Below are 14,490 nucleotides of genomic sequence, written 5' to 3'. Positions count from 1 at the left end.
CACCCCACCCTCCTGCTCAGGGGTCCATGTGACTACAGTCCCCAAAGATGCCCCATCCCTCCCGCCCCAGGGGGCCTGCCACACTTCCATCAAGTCAATTCTTGAGTTCCTGGGGCCCTTCAGAACCCAGTGGAGCACAGTATGGCTTTTCTACTAGGATCTGACGGAATGTCAAATGTGGGATTCTCCCAGCTGAGCTCAGAGGCAGCTGGGACAGCAGCGGGCATGCCCACTGCCATGCAGTGAGGGTGGGGCAGGGCGGCCCAAGGTCTGGACCCCAGGCCTCCTGGCTTGAGACTGGGCCAGACTCAGTCCAGGCAGGAGTGATCCCATCAAGGCTGCTGGCACTACCCAGCCTGCCTGTGCCCCGGGGCCACAGCCCCACCCAGAGAAGTCTCTCTGACTGCTGTAACCAACACTGCAGTCTTGGTGGCTTAAAACATTACCAACTTATGACCCCTGGCCCCAGAAATCAGAGGTCAGAACCAAGAGGAAAATTCCTCTCTGCCCTTCCCACTTTTGGAGCTGCCCACCTCCACCTTCAACCTCTGCTCTGTGGCCACCTGCTCCTCTGACCCTGACCCACCTGCCCTTTCTTGGGGACCCTGGGACGTGGGGCCCACTGGGATCTCCCAGCACCATCCCTTATGCAGGGTCCTCACATCCCTTATGGGAGGGGACACCTGCTCAGGTGCAAGAGCCGAGGCATCAGCCTGCCATTCAGACCTGCACCCCTCCTCCTGCGGCCCTTCCATGTTGGGTGGCCACCCAACCATCAGCTCCTTCCCCTGGCACGTGTCCTGGAATGGGGAGGGGGCACTTCCTGCCCCACCTCTGGCCAGCCCCTCCCTCTGGCCCTGGGAGGCCCCTGCCCCACCTTCCACCAGGCACAGAGCCACCCTAGCCCTCCACCACCACAGACCTTCCCTCTGGCCGCTCACCCGTCCCTGGACTTGGACCCTGAGAGCTGTCCCCATTACTGGCTGCCTGGCCCTGCTAGAGGCCCCCTGGGTCCTCAGCTCCACGGCAGGCTGGCTGCCATGAGTGGGAGACGGGGAGGGGGAATCACAAGGGCACCCCCTCCTCACAGCCCAGAGAGAAGCAGGGCGCGGTGGGGCAGTAGAGGTTAAGGACCAAGGTAGTGGGCTCTGCCCGACAGCTATAGCCACAGTGGCCTGGACTCTGCCCAGCACTGCCAGGAGAGCCCAGGGACCGGGACCACCCTAAATCTCATCAGAGGAGCCATGAATCACTCTTTTTAGTGGGTGTGGTCTCCCTTTGGGAAAATGAAGCTCTGGAGCTGTGATGACTGATGGTGTGACATGCTTATTACTCCTGAGCTGTGCTGTGCATGGCCTCCACATCTAACCACAGGATTTAAAGGGTCTGGCCCCCTGCCACCAGGTTGCCTTCCTACCTAGAAGTGGGGGAAGAAGGGAGGGAGTAGAGGGGACCAGGCCCAGGCATAGCTTTCCAGGGGTAGGCACCCCTGAGGATGGGAGGGACATTTCTTGGGATCTCAGGTGGCTGTCCTGAAGGTCCAGCAGAGGGAGGGGTATGAAGGTCCACGAGACCCACTGACACGTGAATGGGCGTGCAAGTCCATTCAGGTGGGCAGGAGGTCTGGTTCTGAGAGGCTAGGGGTCGGCAAGCGGTGCTTCTCTGTATGTGGGCCCTTCCCACAAAAGACTGGTCATTATATAGCTGAAAAAACTGAGGTGGGAGCAGGCCAGCCTTCTGCACACACATACCCCCCATCTCTTGGGGCCTCCAGTTGGGTAAGGAGGCCTCTGCAGGTGTACCAACCTCTCCAGGTATGGAGACAGCAGGGGTGGCGGGTTAACAGCATCCCTGGAGGACCCACAGATGCCTTGTGGGAACTGCCATGCTAGAGGCCTGCCTGCACCTTCCCACAGGGCAACGGTGGGCCAGCCAGGGCAGAGGGAGGGGAGGGAGGAGGGGTTATCGGGGCTCTAAGGGGCCTAGCCATCTGGATGAAGAAGGACCCCCCATGGAGGCTGTCCAGGGACACCCCACGGGCCCCTCCCAGGTAGGGGTAGGGACTCTGGGGGCTCCCCATGGCCTTCTGGCTGCTCTCACTTGAGGGCAGACGTGCCAGCACCTGGGTGTCTGCCATGGTTCCCACGGTTGCCATAGGGGGTGGGGGCAGGACCCATGCCAGGTGGCCCTGTGGGTTGCACTGGAGCACGTTCTCCTGGGAGCCCTGGTGTGCCGGCCAGTGTCACCAGAGGTGAAAAGCAGCTCTGAGCTCCCAAGATGCAAGGCTGTGTATGTTAAGGACACATAGGACCCCCTGGGGCAGAACGCAGCCTCCCACCTCTGCACCTCTGCACCTCCTGTACCACCCCAACCCCTGCCACTGGGAGGTAGGCTCGGACTCCTGCCTTTCCAGCTGCAGCTCTGCAGCCTCCTGAGCCCAGGGTGCTCTGCCAAGGTCACAAGGTCCTGACCCATCCCTGGAAGGTCATGACTGGACAGCTCACAGCCATCTGCAGGGGGGGTGCCTTCCCCAAGACCCCAGCTGCATCCCATCCTCCCCAGAGTCAGCAGTGGGTAGGTGGCAGGCAGGCAGTTGCACACATGTCAGATTCCTTCTTGGACTGTCTGGGCCTTCAGGGCTTTGCTAGGCAGCCTCCGCCCGTCTACCCTTGAGTCCTGTGCGGGTGTCACAGGCCTGTTGTCCAGAGGGCACACCCAGCAGCAGCCAGGCTCAGACACATGACCTGACAGCAGGGAACGGGCCCCAGGTGTACACCACTGTGGGCAGCTGCTCTGCTCTGGAAGCTCACTGGCCCAGGGCTGGCTGGTGCTGCACCCACACCCTCACTCTCTATTCAGACATGAGCCACCCTGTCCTCGGCTGTGCCCTACAGCTGGCCCACCTGGGAGCAGATGAGGGGGATGTGAGTCTGCTGGCTGCGAGCAGGTCTGTACAGCAGCTGCTGCCCCCCAACACATTTGCACAGAACACCCTGTCCATACCCTCTGGGGCAAACAGTGGATATAGTGCCTCCTCGACCCAACTGGCCTCCCCGCGTTCCAGGGGCGTGCTTAAGGAAAGCATTCTTCACTTGCTTCAGAAGCACCCGCTGGGTGCTGCCCACTGCCTGGGACTGGGGCCTGGGCCTAGGGAGAGGGACCCGAGAGACTCCTGCTGTGCACACAGCGGGCAGACAGGCAAGCCCAGCTGAATGGGGCACCAAGGGCCCTGTGGCTCAAGTGTGTGGACTCCTGTGCTCACTCTGGTGTCAGGACTTGCTGGAGATGGACAGAGACCCTAGGGCTGTACCTTCTTCCCAATCGAGGCTTCTGCATCTGAAAACTGAGGTCTTACCCACGTGCAGGCTGCTTGGCAACTCAGTGCTTCTGTTTTGGCACCTGCCTGTCAGTAGTCCGAGGACCTCACAGCTGGAGTTTGGGTAGCAACCACACACAGACCCATCTCATCAGCAAATGTCACACACAGACCCTGGAGTGCTCGAATACAGATTTATTGCAAACCAATGCCAGAGACGGGTGACTTTACAGCTGGCACCCGGCTGTCCTTGGCCTCAGTGACTGGGTCAGAGACATTCTGCTGCTGCGTCTGGAGAGAGAAAACAGGCAGAGTGCGCCAGCTCCAGGGCCCAGGCCAACAGTGATGTCCACAGTCAGACCTGAGCTGGGGTGCAGCCACCCTGGTGGGTAGACAACTGACCCAGAGTGTACCCCACACCTTATCACTCAGGGAGAACCCCACAGGCGGCCAGGGGATGGGTCAGACACATCAGGATGGGTCTCACAGACGTGCACCACGAGACCCACTGACACGTGAATGGGTGTGCAAGTCCTGGGGGCCCTGAGGAGGGCTTGGCTGCTCCGTGAAGACTACAGACAGCAAGCTCTTTGCCCGCCATGGGCTCCCACCAGTTGCCAGCATCTGCACCTCCCTCAGTGGCATCATGGTAACCAAATCCTTCCTAGGGACCTAGGGGTACTTCTCACAGGACTGACAACTGCCATGTGAGCCAGAAACCTGCCCCACACAACTGTGATAAGCAGCCTCCACCTACTCAGGAGAAGGTGATGTCTCTGCAGGGACCACCCCCAGCCAGCAGAGCCCACAACCGCTGGTTCTCAGGTACAGACTGCAAGGTGACTACAGGCAGGTCAGCTGCTCGGTCCTGGCAACAGGCCTGGGCCAGAAGGACAGGGGTTTTGGTTCTGTAGAGCAGAGCTGCAAGCTCCATGCAGCCCGGCCTGGGCTCAGCCAGAGTGGGATGGGCTGCTGCATGCCTCTGGGGGGCTGTCCATAAGCCACAGCCTTGATCCCGTGGGGATCAGGTGGGAGCGGAGCAGCCGGTCAGAGGACAGACGGGCCCTGCTCCCTGCACCCAGGAGTGGCTGCCAGGCCCCCAGTCTCTGCTGCTCCACCTGAGCTCAGCTGGGGCCTCCCAAACTGCCCTGAGTGCCCACTACCCACCCCCAGCATAAGACAAGCAAGCAGACAGTGCAGCAGCTGAAGGTGGCAGGGGCCTGCCCGCTCTGCCCAGGGACAAGGGACTATCTGGGGGTACAGGGCCAGCAGGCTGGGTCCACCTTGGAAGGAAGGGTACAGAGATGAGTGAGTCCCTGGCAGGAGGGAGCCAAGGGACAGCAGGCCCCACCTCCCCGCTGGTGTGGCCTCCTTCTCACACATGCAGTCATTAAAACTGCACGGCCCCCGGGGAGATGTTGAACATGGCCGGGTCAAAGCGCTGGCCTCGGAAGGGAGAGCCTTCAGCGTCCCAGCCCTTCTTCAGCATCTCATGGACTTTCTACAAACAGAAAACAGACAGGTTAGCAGGGCCGCCAACCGGCATGCCCAGGCAGGTCCTGCTGTGCATCCTCCACTGGAGGTCCACCGGAGAGTCACTACAGATACTCCCATGCACCAACACTCTGCCTGTCACCAGCCGTATACTGGCCACCCTCATGGTTCAGCTGCTGTCCCTTCCCACAGGATATGTCCAAAACCCCAGGGGGCTAATGGGCTGCAGGGTAGGAAGGCCCCCAACGACCCTGGCTGGTGGGGTCAGAGCCATGGGGTCAGCCACCCCAGCAAGCAGCCTGTCTGGATCACCCAGCCTCCAAGAGCAGCAGGCAGCTTAGCCTGCAGGACATTGTGCCAATCTGTGGCCCTGCCAACATGCTGGCTGGGGACCATGAGGACCACCTCCCCTTCCTTCTGACCACAGGGCGGAGCTCCCCTGGGGCAAGGCCCTGCTGCCCTCTGGTCCCAGGGCTGACAAGACCGAGCGGATGGGAAGGCCCTGGAGTGTGATGGGGCTCTGGGACTCCTGACAGGGCCTCCTTTTCTGGCATTTCCCAAGGGGCAGCAGCAAGGAGTGTATCAAGGGCATGCTGAGCAACACTGCTCCTAGCCTGGGCCCCGGGAAAGGCTCAAGAGAACCTGCCCGGCGCCCACCTGCTGCCACCCCAGGGAGCTCCTTTCACCTGGGTCTTGCTCTCCCATGGCCCCATCCAAGCACCCGAATCCTGGTTAGCTCTGCGTGGGCCCCACCCTGAGCCCCCAGTGTGATGTGACACTCTGCACGGCCTCGCCGCCATGATTGCGCAGGACAGGCCCTGGCACCAGTGCTGCCTCCTCCCTCCGTGAGCCACCCTGGTCCTGCTGACCCTCCACCCGATGTGGCTGCACAGACTTCAGCACCCAACAGTTTACCATGCCTGCGCCCACACCCACATGACCAGGCCAAACCAGCCCTGCCAGCAGGGCCCCTCAGCTCCCAGGCCATTCAGATCCACATCTGTTTCCCGCACTGTGCTTACCCCACGGCCCATGTGCTGACGAAGGTCCATGTGGATTCCCCCAAGGGGCTAGCTGTTCACGCATGGCCTTTGCTGACCCCAAGCCCAGGTGAGTTCAGTGCTGGCACTGAGATGGGACCTCGAACACTCCAGCCTGAGTTACCATGGCCCTGAGACGCTGGGCCTTTACTGTTTCCAGGCAAGACAAGGGGAAACTCATAGCCCTCCAGGTCAGCTGGTGGGGGCAACCCTGGGTCTCACGTGTCCACTGCAGGTCTCCTCAGGGTGCCACTCGGCTAAGCCCTTGCTTCCCCTGTGGCCAGCACATGGCAGGTCTTTCTGGAACCCGTTGGGCCCGAACCATAGAGTCCTCCCATGAGACCACAGGGCCCTCAGGATCCTTCTCTGAAACCTTCCCCACCCTGGCCTTGGGCCTCAGCCAGGGCCTTCTGCCACTCGGCCTTGCGCTCACTGCCTGCCCACTCCAGTGGGGACGTTGCACCCTTGTGGCCATCTACACCTCCCTCCCACAAGGCCAGGACCCAGAGGCCACAAGAAGCATGGCATGGCAATTAGCGTGGCAATTACAGTGCTCCCAGACCTGCGGTGGGACAACCTCACTCCTACGGCTGTGCCCAGCGGCTCAGCCACTAAGCCAGACACACAATGGTCAGCCTTACTCCTAGCCTCAAACCCTGTGAGCCCAAAGGGGCTGGGGGCCAGACCAAGACTCAGACTCGGGGCAGGAGTGACTGAGAGGCCTGGAACCAGCTCAGGCTTCAAGCCCCAGCCCTGGGCCTGAGCAGCTGTGGGGCCCTAGAACATTCTGTGACTTAAAATTCAACCCTCCTCCGAGGGGCACCAGCCAAGTCCACGACCCAGCCGACAGAACCTGCCCTGTGGGAGGGGCCCACTAGCTGCCTTTCCACGGCTACTAGAGGCTCGCAGGACCAACCATCAATGTGCAAGAGCACTCCATGGCCAGGGTCCCAAGACATTCACAGAAATCGCAAAGGGAGGAGAAGAGAGCCGAAGGGAGACCCCAGAGAGAATGTGGACAGCAAGGGATTCTGACTTTGACCCACAAAGAAGCGAGCCACTGGACCACTGTGGTGCCAAGCCAGGCCTGGACTCGCTGCTCCTGTTGCCACTGCTGTGAACTCCCTGTGCGGTTCACATGGGACACAGGAAGCTAAGAATGACCCAAGAAAAGCAACCTTTCTTCCCTGAATAGCCTCTCTTGGGATTACCGAACCAGACAGAGGTCCACAGACACCAGCGTCCTCCTCTTGCCACCAGCAGGGTCACACTGGCTTCCTCCTATCCCCACAGCCACCAGCCACATGCACTTCGGGCTCTGGCATTCCAGTGACTCTGAAGGACTTTCTTCCATGGCCCTGTGGCCAGACTCCAGGGCCCCCAGAAGGGCGCACCCGGCTCTCCCCATTAAGGGCTGCCTGGACAGGTGGCCCAGCTGCCAGCTGCACCGCCTTCCCCCAGCCCCCAGCCCCCACCCACTGCTGAGGCCATACCAGCTCATGGCTCTGAGGCTTGCCCTGTAGCTTCTGGCGGTAGTCGAAGGTGAGCCTGTCCAGCACGGCATGCTCCTCTTCCCCCACTGTGGCCATGGAGCGCTCCTTGTTGATCTGGTTGATGTCAATATGCTCTTCACCCTCCAGGATGGCACTCCACCAGTACTCGCCCACCTTGCTCAGGCTCACCTGGACACACAGGACAGGGGGGCAGTGCCCCAGCTCACTTGGACCACTGGCTCACCCCCACCTGTGACCCTTCTGACTTGCAAGTGCAGTGCCTGGTCCTATCTCCTAGGGCTCCTGGGACCCAGGGACCAAGTCTTGCACTGCTGGTGACTCCTCCCAGTCAGGGAAAGCACCACCCACCCAGCCTCATGTTGCAGCCCCAGTGGGGGTCCAGGGGCACACGAGCTCAGAGATGGGACCCACAATGTGGAAAAAGAAACACAATACCAGGGCCGAGCCTGAAGTCAGAGCCAAGCGCACAGGGCCAGGACCACGTGGGGAGGGCCCAGTGCACCCTCCCCATGGCTAGTGACTAAGCTCATCAGGAAACCTCTCCAAGAATTGACAGGCTGTGTGCCCACCCTCCCTACTGCTGCCTGCTCTCTGCTGGGATGAGACCCCCCCAGTCAAACCTAGATGGGAGGGAGGCATGTATAGGTGAAGAGCCAACAGCCAGAGCAGTTCCCACTGAAGGGAGCACCACGGGGAGGGCTGCTGGCCAGTAGCAACTGTGACAAGGGAAACAGAACTAGCCCGCGCACAGGTGGAGCCCCTGAGGACACCACGTGCCTCCAGCAGATGTCACTCACAGGTCCTGAGATCAGCCCCAGTGCTCACAGGCTGCCCGAGCACTGGGAAGGGCCTGCCTAGTCAATCCCCAGAGTGAGCAGGGGCATGCAGGGACCAGCAGCAGGTCCCACAAGAACCTCCAGATAAGTGCAGGTATGGCATAACATCATCAGCATGAGTGCACTGCAGAAACATGCCCCCGCTGGCGCACAGGCCGAGGACAGGCGCCAAGAGCCCCTGGCTGTCCTGGTGGGTCCTGAGCATGCCCTACCCACCTGCCCACCCTATAGGATGGCCGACTCTCTACTCTGCCAGCACTGCGCTTTACATCTGGGGTAAATTTCCAGTTCCCAGATGCCCCATCCGGTCAGCTCTTGCCAACTTGACTCCAGTTCACATGCGGTGAACTGACCTGGACCTCAGAGACCCCAATATCCAGGACTTGCCAGGCTGCCGAGCTCCAGATCTTTACCAGGGTGCAAAGACAACATCCCACATGGAGAAGAGTTTTCCCTGCCGAGGAAGCCCTGCGTGCTCACTTTACCAGGTCTTCTGTGGCCGGCACCTTTTGGGATCTCTGGGACACACACTGACCATAAGACACTGACTGTGCCACCTCCAAGTCCAAGCTTTCCCCCTCCCCCAGCGCCATGCAGAGGGCAGCAGCCATGAATGGCCACCCAGCGCTCCTGGACTGGTCCCTTCTGCACAAACCACACACAGGGTTTCCTGGGTGGGTGCACATGGCACCAGGCCTGACAGCTGGGGGACACGGCAGGGCTGAGCCTATGGGCCTGCTTTATGTGCCCCTTGGGTCTGTGGAGTGAGTCCACAGGCACTGTGCAAAACCAACAAGGTCAAGATGAGCCCGGCACCTTTTCAAAAAAACAATTTGGGGTGGGGGGCGGGGGGATGGTGTTGAAAGTCATGTAATACACAATAACCGTTTTAAAGTGAATGGTTCAGTACAGTTAGCACGTTCACCTTGTGTGGTTGCAGAACACTTTCAGTCTCCAAAAGGAGGCCTGGTGCTGGGAGCCACCACTTTGCACACCCTCTCAGCCCCAGCTCTGGCAACCAGAAAGCACCTGTTCTGGGCATTTCATATGGCAGGCCCCATGACGCAGGCCCAGCATCCGGCACCCTGAGTGATGGCCTCATGCCCCTCCATGCCACAGTAGGCCAAGGGGACCCAGGAAGTGCTGTGGGAATGGAACTCAGGTGTCCAGGTCTAAAGGAGACACCAGGTCAAGCAGTCTGGTGGTGTAACACTTGATCTCAGTCTTTAACATTCTGTTTCATCCTGTCAGGTCTGTGGAAGCTTGGCTCTGCTGGCAGTAAAGCCCATCCCTTTGAGGGTGTCCTGGTTCTGACAGACACGCAGCCTGACACTCAGCCCCACTGTGGATGGCTGCTGCCTGTAGCTCACGGAATCACATGGCCACAGCCCCATGTGCTGCTCTTCTGAGTGTGGCAGTTCTGACTCTGGCCACCTGTGTGCCTGGAGTTACTCCCTGACATGGTGGACTGTGGCATGCCTAGCTGGGCACCTGAGGAGGGAGGTGGGGTGTTTCCAGGTTGACAGCAGTAGTTGCGAGCCTGTGCCAGGCCTCTGTGCAGCTGCACCCTCCGTTCCCTTCGGTGGGTGCCTGCCTGGTAAGGCATGCTTAGCTTTAAGAATGCTGTTTTCACACCCACGTGCAGATGAAGGGCTCCAGGAGCTCCTCCCACATCGCTGCTAGCACCTGGCACTGCTGACTCCCAGCAGCCACCCCTACGGGCGGGTGGCTGTCACTCACCTGCCATCCACTTTCGGACATTTCATCTGGAATCTCAGATGTCCACCTGTACACCTCTCCCCTACATTAGCCCACTGTTAACAGGCCACCCCTCGGCTTTATCCCCTGCTTGCTGTGTGTCAGGGTCCATGGGAGCCACACTAAGTTACAGGTTACTTTTCTGAACCCTAACATTAGAGTGAGTGGCCCTCCTGAAGACTCTGACAGGAAGCCCTCAGCTCGCCCTCTCTCCCACTCGGGGTCCCAGTCCGGGGTCCTGACTGCATCTCACTGGTCTCATCCCCTTCTATCTGAACACTCCACCGCTTGTCTTCAGGGGTTTTGTTTTTAAAGACTGCTCCTCATTTGGGATTTGTCTGGTCCTCCTCATTGAACCCAGGGACATGACCTCCCAGGGAGAACACCCAGGGCACCCTCCCTGACCCCATCTTCCTCAGGACAGCGGAAATACTGCTTCCAGCCCCTGTAGTGTCCCAATGGTCTTGCTCCTGTCCTTAGTTTTGTTGGTGTCACTGTCTCAGCTGAGCCGGTCAGGGCAGCTGCCATGACCCAGGAACATGTCCCCATCTCCGTGGCCTTCTTCCAGGCTCCTTTACCAACCAAGTCCCAGACCCAGCATCAGCTTCCCAGGGAAACCCAGGCTGCTGGTGAAACAGCTCCCCTAAATGTCCTCCTAGGAACTCATTTAGCTTGCCTCAGCACCTGGTCCATGTGGTGATGCCCCTGTGGCAGCACCCCACAGAGAGGCCACGTGCCTGGGAGGTCAGTGGCTCCCCACAGCTGCCCACAGGGTGCATCTGGGCTGAGGAGACATAGGCAAGCAGAGTGGGAGGCGTATGGGGGCAAGGACAGATGACAGGACTGCTCTCCTCAGACTCCTCTGCAGGGGCCGCAGACCAAGTCAGACCACTGACCTGAGGACTCTCTGAGGCAGCCCTGTTAAGGGAGAGCTCCTTGGGTTTTTGTTGCTAACTCATGTTTTAAGCTTGAGAATTAAAGCGCTGACTGTGTGGGCCAGACGGAACAGCATGGTGCATGAGGGCAACAGAGGCCCCACAAGCCAAGTGTGACATAGCTGAACAGCGGTCCTGGGTGGGATGGAGGGATGGCACACGGGCCGGGCTGCTGGGCACACAGGATGCTGGTTCTGCCCGGTATGTGCCTTCTCTTTCCTGGGCGCCTTCTCCAGAACGCTGCTGGAGCGTGCTGCCTCAGGCCACTAGTCCTCCACACCCCAAGCCTCAGCTCCTCCCCACTGGGACCAGGGGCTGGGGGGGACACCCAGGATCTAACCACTCCGAGGAATGCCGAGGGTCCTGGCCGATGTGAGCACTGGAGACAAAGGGTCACATTTCATTCCATGGACCAATTTTGTGGCTTTTGCCAAAATGCTAATGCTGTTTAAGCCACATTCATGAAGATGATGGTACGAATCCATAATGGTGGCCACTGAGGCCAGTGGCCACACAAGGGCACAGAGGCAGTGAGAGCTTCACAGGAAACATATGTCCTCCCCAGAAACCTACAGGGAGCCCAAGGGCCAGGGGCCAGGGGCTATCATGGGAGCGCAGTGGCCACCTAGGGCCTGTACAGCAGCCAAGGACCGCAGCCATCCTGGAACTCCACTTTCAGACCTGCACTTAAGGAAACAATCAGTAAGTAAGTAAGAAAACCAGGAGTAGGGATGCAGGCTTGTACAAAACACTCCAGTTGGAGAGGCAGACACTTGAGTGAGCATAAAGGCCTGGCAGGCAGGTCTACAGGCATGGCAGCTGCTGGGCCAACCTCTCTGCCCAAGTTCCCGTACACACCAGCATGGCCTCACCTACAGCCATCTGAGCAGCAGCCTCAAGGCCACTGCCTGCAGATCCCCATGGCCTTGAGGGCTGCCAGCCCCAAGGACAGCAGCAGATGCAGTTCTGGGACAGACTCTGGGGAGGCACTGGCTTCATGTCTCTGTGACCAAGAAAGGAGCCTGCCTGAGAGTTGAGAAGCCTCAGTTAACTCTGGAGCGTGGGAGGGAGGGAGGCAGGAACTGTCACCCGCTTTTAGCTGCCACCTCTGCCTGCTCAGAAAGCCTGCCGGGCGTGTCTGATGTTGACCCAGGCTCAGCGAGGAGGGCGCGTGGGAGTGAGGCATGCTTATTGGGTGTTAGAGGCTCAGACCGGGGACTCCGGTGGGGTGACAGGTACCCGAGATGCTCTTGTCCCAAGGGACCTCATAGCCATCCTGTCACATAAGGCCTGTGCAGCCTAAGCAAGCAGAGAACACCAGGCACCAAACGAGGCACCCTACTCTCAGCCTAGAGGCCAGAGCCCACACACTGGTGCTGCGGGGCTGGGCTTCCTCCAGAGGCTCTGGGGACAGGCTACGGCTAACTGCCTCCCACAGCCCACATCTGTGTCAACTCTGCCTTATAGCCCCCTTCCCTCATGAGGCATTGCCACTGGAGATAGGCCCAACAACCCAGAATGGCCTCTCCATCTCAAGATCCTCGCCTGTCGCAGCTGCAAAGGACCTTTCTCCAAACAAGGTCCCGTTTACAGGTTCTGGGGTTTGGAAGAGACATCTGGGGCCCTCTCCAGCCCACCTCAGCCTTGGGAGGCAGGCTTTTGGTGACTTCCCTGTGGTGGCAATGACGGTGCCCCTCACAGAGCCTGGCCCAACCAATGTCCAGGGCTCAACCAGCTGAGGCCACCCCAGGCTGAAGACAGGGTGGTGGTCCTGGGGGCTGACCAGGCAGCAGGCAGCAGCCAGTGCACGGCACTGGGCACAGAGCAGGCCCGGGAGCCGCACTCACCAAGGGAGGCAGCACTTGCTCGTTGCAGCCAATGCAAACGGGGTCCTTGTGCACCAAAATGATGTGCTCATGAAGCTACGGCATCATCTCAGATCCATGGCTCCAAAGGCCACCCACAACTGCACAGAGAGCACACCATGCCTAGGTTTTGGGAACAGCAGTGTCTGCAGAACACTGGCACAGCCTCCCAGATGGGGGCTGTGTGGAGCAGCCAGGGGCACACAGGCTGTGCTCGATGCAGGGGACACGATGCTCTGGAAGCCCTTCCACGTCTCTGCAACATGACGCCCTCTACTGAGGGGCAGAGCTGCTCCAGGTGACCACGGGAGGACCCTGCACAGCCCCTGCACAGGCTCTGCATGGCTCGGCCGGCTTGTGGGGACGCTAACCCAGAAGCCATGCTCAGGGGCAGTGAAGGTGCCCTAATGCCCACTGTGGGCTCTGCTGTTCAATTAACTTCTGGAGCAGCAGGTGCTGGGTAGAAGCAAGCTAGAAATCTAAAAGGCAGGCAGGGCATGGCGAGGCTGGGTCCCAAGGGGCCTATGATATCCATAGGGCCCAGGCACATGACTGGACAGCCAGCCAGACACCCAGGCATGGACCCTCAGCAAGGTCAGCAGGCTTCCTCCCACATGCTACCAGCCCTCCTATGTCTACCCTGTCCAGGGCGCCTTTCAGCAGGAGAAAGGAAAGGGACAGTGGCCTGAGGGATGCTCCCAGCCCTGGACCTTCGAGCCTGCAGGCCCCAGCATCACCAGGCTCTGCACAGAGGGAGGCCCAGGGGTCTGCAAACAGCACCCTAACTGCAAGGGGTTCATACTCTGGCCATGGCCAGACACAAGCGCACAAAGCCATGAAAGGTAGTATGGCACCTCTGTCAATGAAAATTTTTAGACAAGCTGCCTGGTGGCAGCCACATTGCAGCAGGAGCCACGTAAAGTGAGAGGAGCCCGACTAAGCGGCTACGCAGTGTCAGAGACCAGCTGGCCCCCAGCAGGGACACGGGCTACCGGACGGAAGACATACTACTGTCAAGGCTTCCCAGGAGCCCCTCACAGGGGTGCAGTGACCCAGGACTGGGACTTCGTTCCCTTGGCCAGCATCTGTGTGGCAAGCAAGCTGTCACAACTACAACCTGGAGGCTCTCGCCAGCTGTGCCATGACCCTGGTAGGCCGCGGTGTAGTATGACCCTGGCTTTCCACCTCACACACCCTCTGAAGAGTAAACAAGGCCAAGAGACCATGAAGGCATTTTGCAAATGATAGGAACTGGGGACAAGATGGTGTGGCTATAGCCTAATGGTTCAGGTGTACTGGGGGGCAGGGAGCATGAAGGTCACGGAAAGGGGCTGAGCCCTGCCGTGCTCTGCCGCCTAGTGTCCTTGCCACACAGAGGCGTGCTGGGATCCCCTCTGTCTCACCAGCTCGGGTGTCCCACCAGGCAGGACAGCCTGGGCACCCACCCCCACAGGAGGCATGTCTGTATATGAAATCGAAACTCAAGCCCCCTCCTCTTGTCTCACCTCTTGCACACGAACAGTGTGTCTGCCTAAACCCCAAGGCTTTTGTCCATAGACTGTGCCTCTTCCTCTTCACCTCTGCCCTTTCTCCAGACCCTGGCCATGTGCCCTGCAGGGAAAGTGAGTGAACCCCATGTGTGAGCCCCCTTTGTCGCAGGCAGCCTTCCAGATGACAGAGGACGGAACCACCGAAGATACTACAAAGACATACATGAGCTCTCTTTTGCTTG

The 14,490-nt window shown here is 59.7% G+C and overlaps 1 protein-coding gene across 5 annotated transcripts in view; it reads right to left on the bottom strand.

Annotated features, from left to right (window-relative positions):
• Positions 1-3,496: 3,496 nt before the first annotated feature.
• The window catches only part of NUDCD3 (NudC domain containing 3), an 83,754-nt gene continuing 72,760 nt past the window's right edge, over positions 3,497-14,490 (bottom strand). For 2 of the 5 annotated variants that reach the window (XM_036990920.2, XM_036990923.2), the window contains exons 5-6: positions 7,344-7,532; positions 3,497-4,817 (exon numbers count right to left, since the gene is read on the bottom strand). In XM_036990920.2, coding sequence (XP_036846815.1) covers positions 4,707-4,817; positions 7,344-7,532 — 300 coding nt within the window. In that variant the 3' untranslated portion in view covers positions 3,497-4,706. The remainder of the gene's footprint in view (positions 4,818-7,343; positions 7,533-14,490) is intronic. The other 3 variants (XM_036990921.2, XM_036990922.2, XM_036990924.2) reach the window with 3 other exon arrangements.

The sequence above is a fragment of the Manis javanica genome, chromosome 6, assembly GCF_040802235.1.
Source record: "Manis javanica isolate MJ-LG chromosome 6, MJ_LKY, whole genome shotgun sequence".
In the NCBI taxonomy this organism is placed as follows: domain Eukaryota; kingdom Metazoa; phylum Chordata; class Mammalia; order Pholidota; family Manidae; genus Manis; species Manis javanica.
The sequence above is the reverse complement of the archived record's forward strand: the minus strand, read 5'-3'. Positions and strand labels throughout refer to the sequence as shown.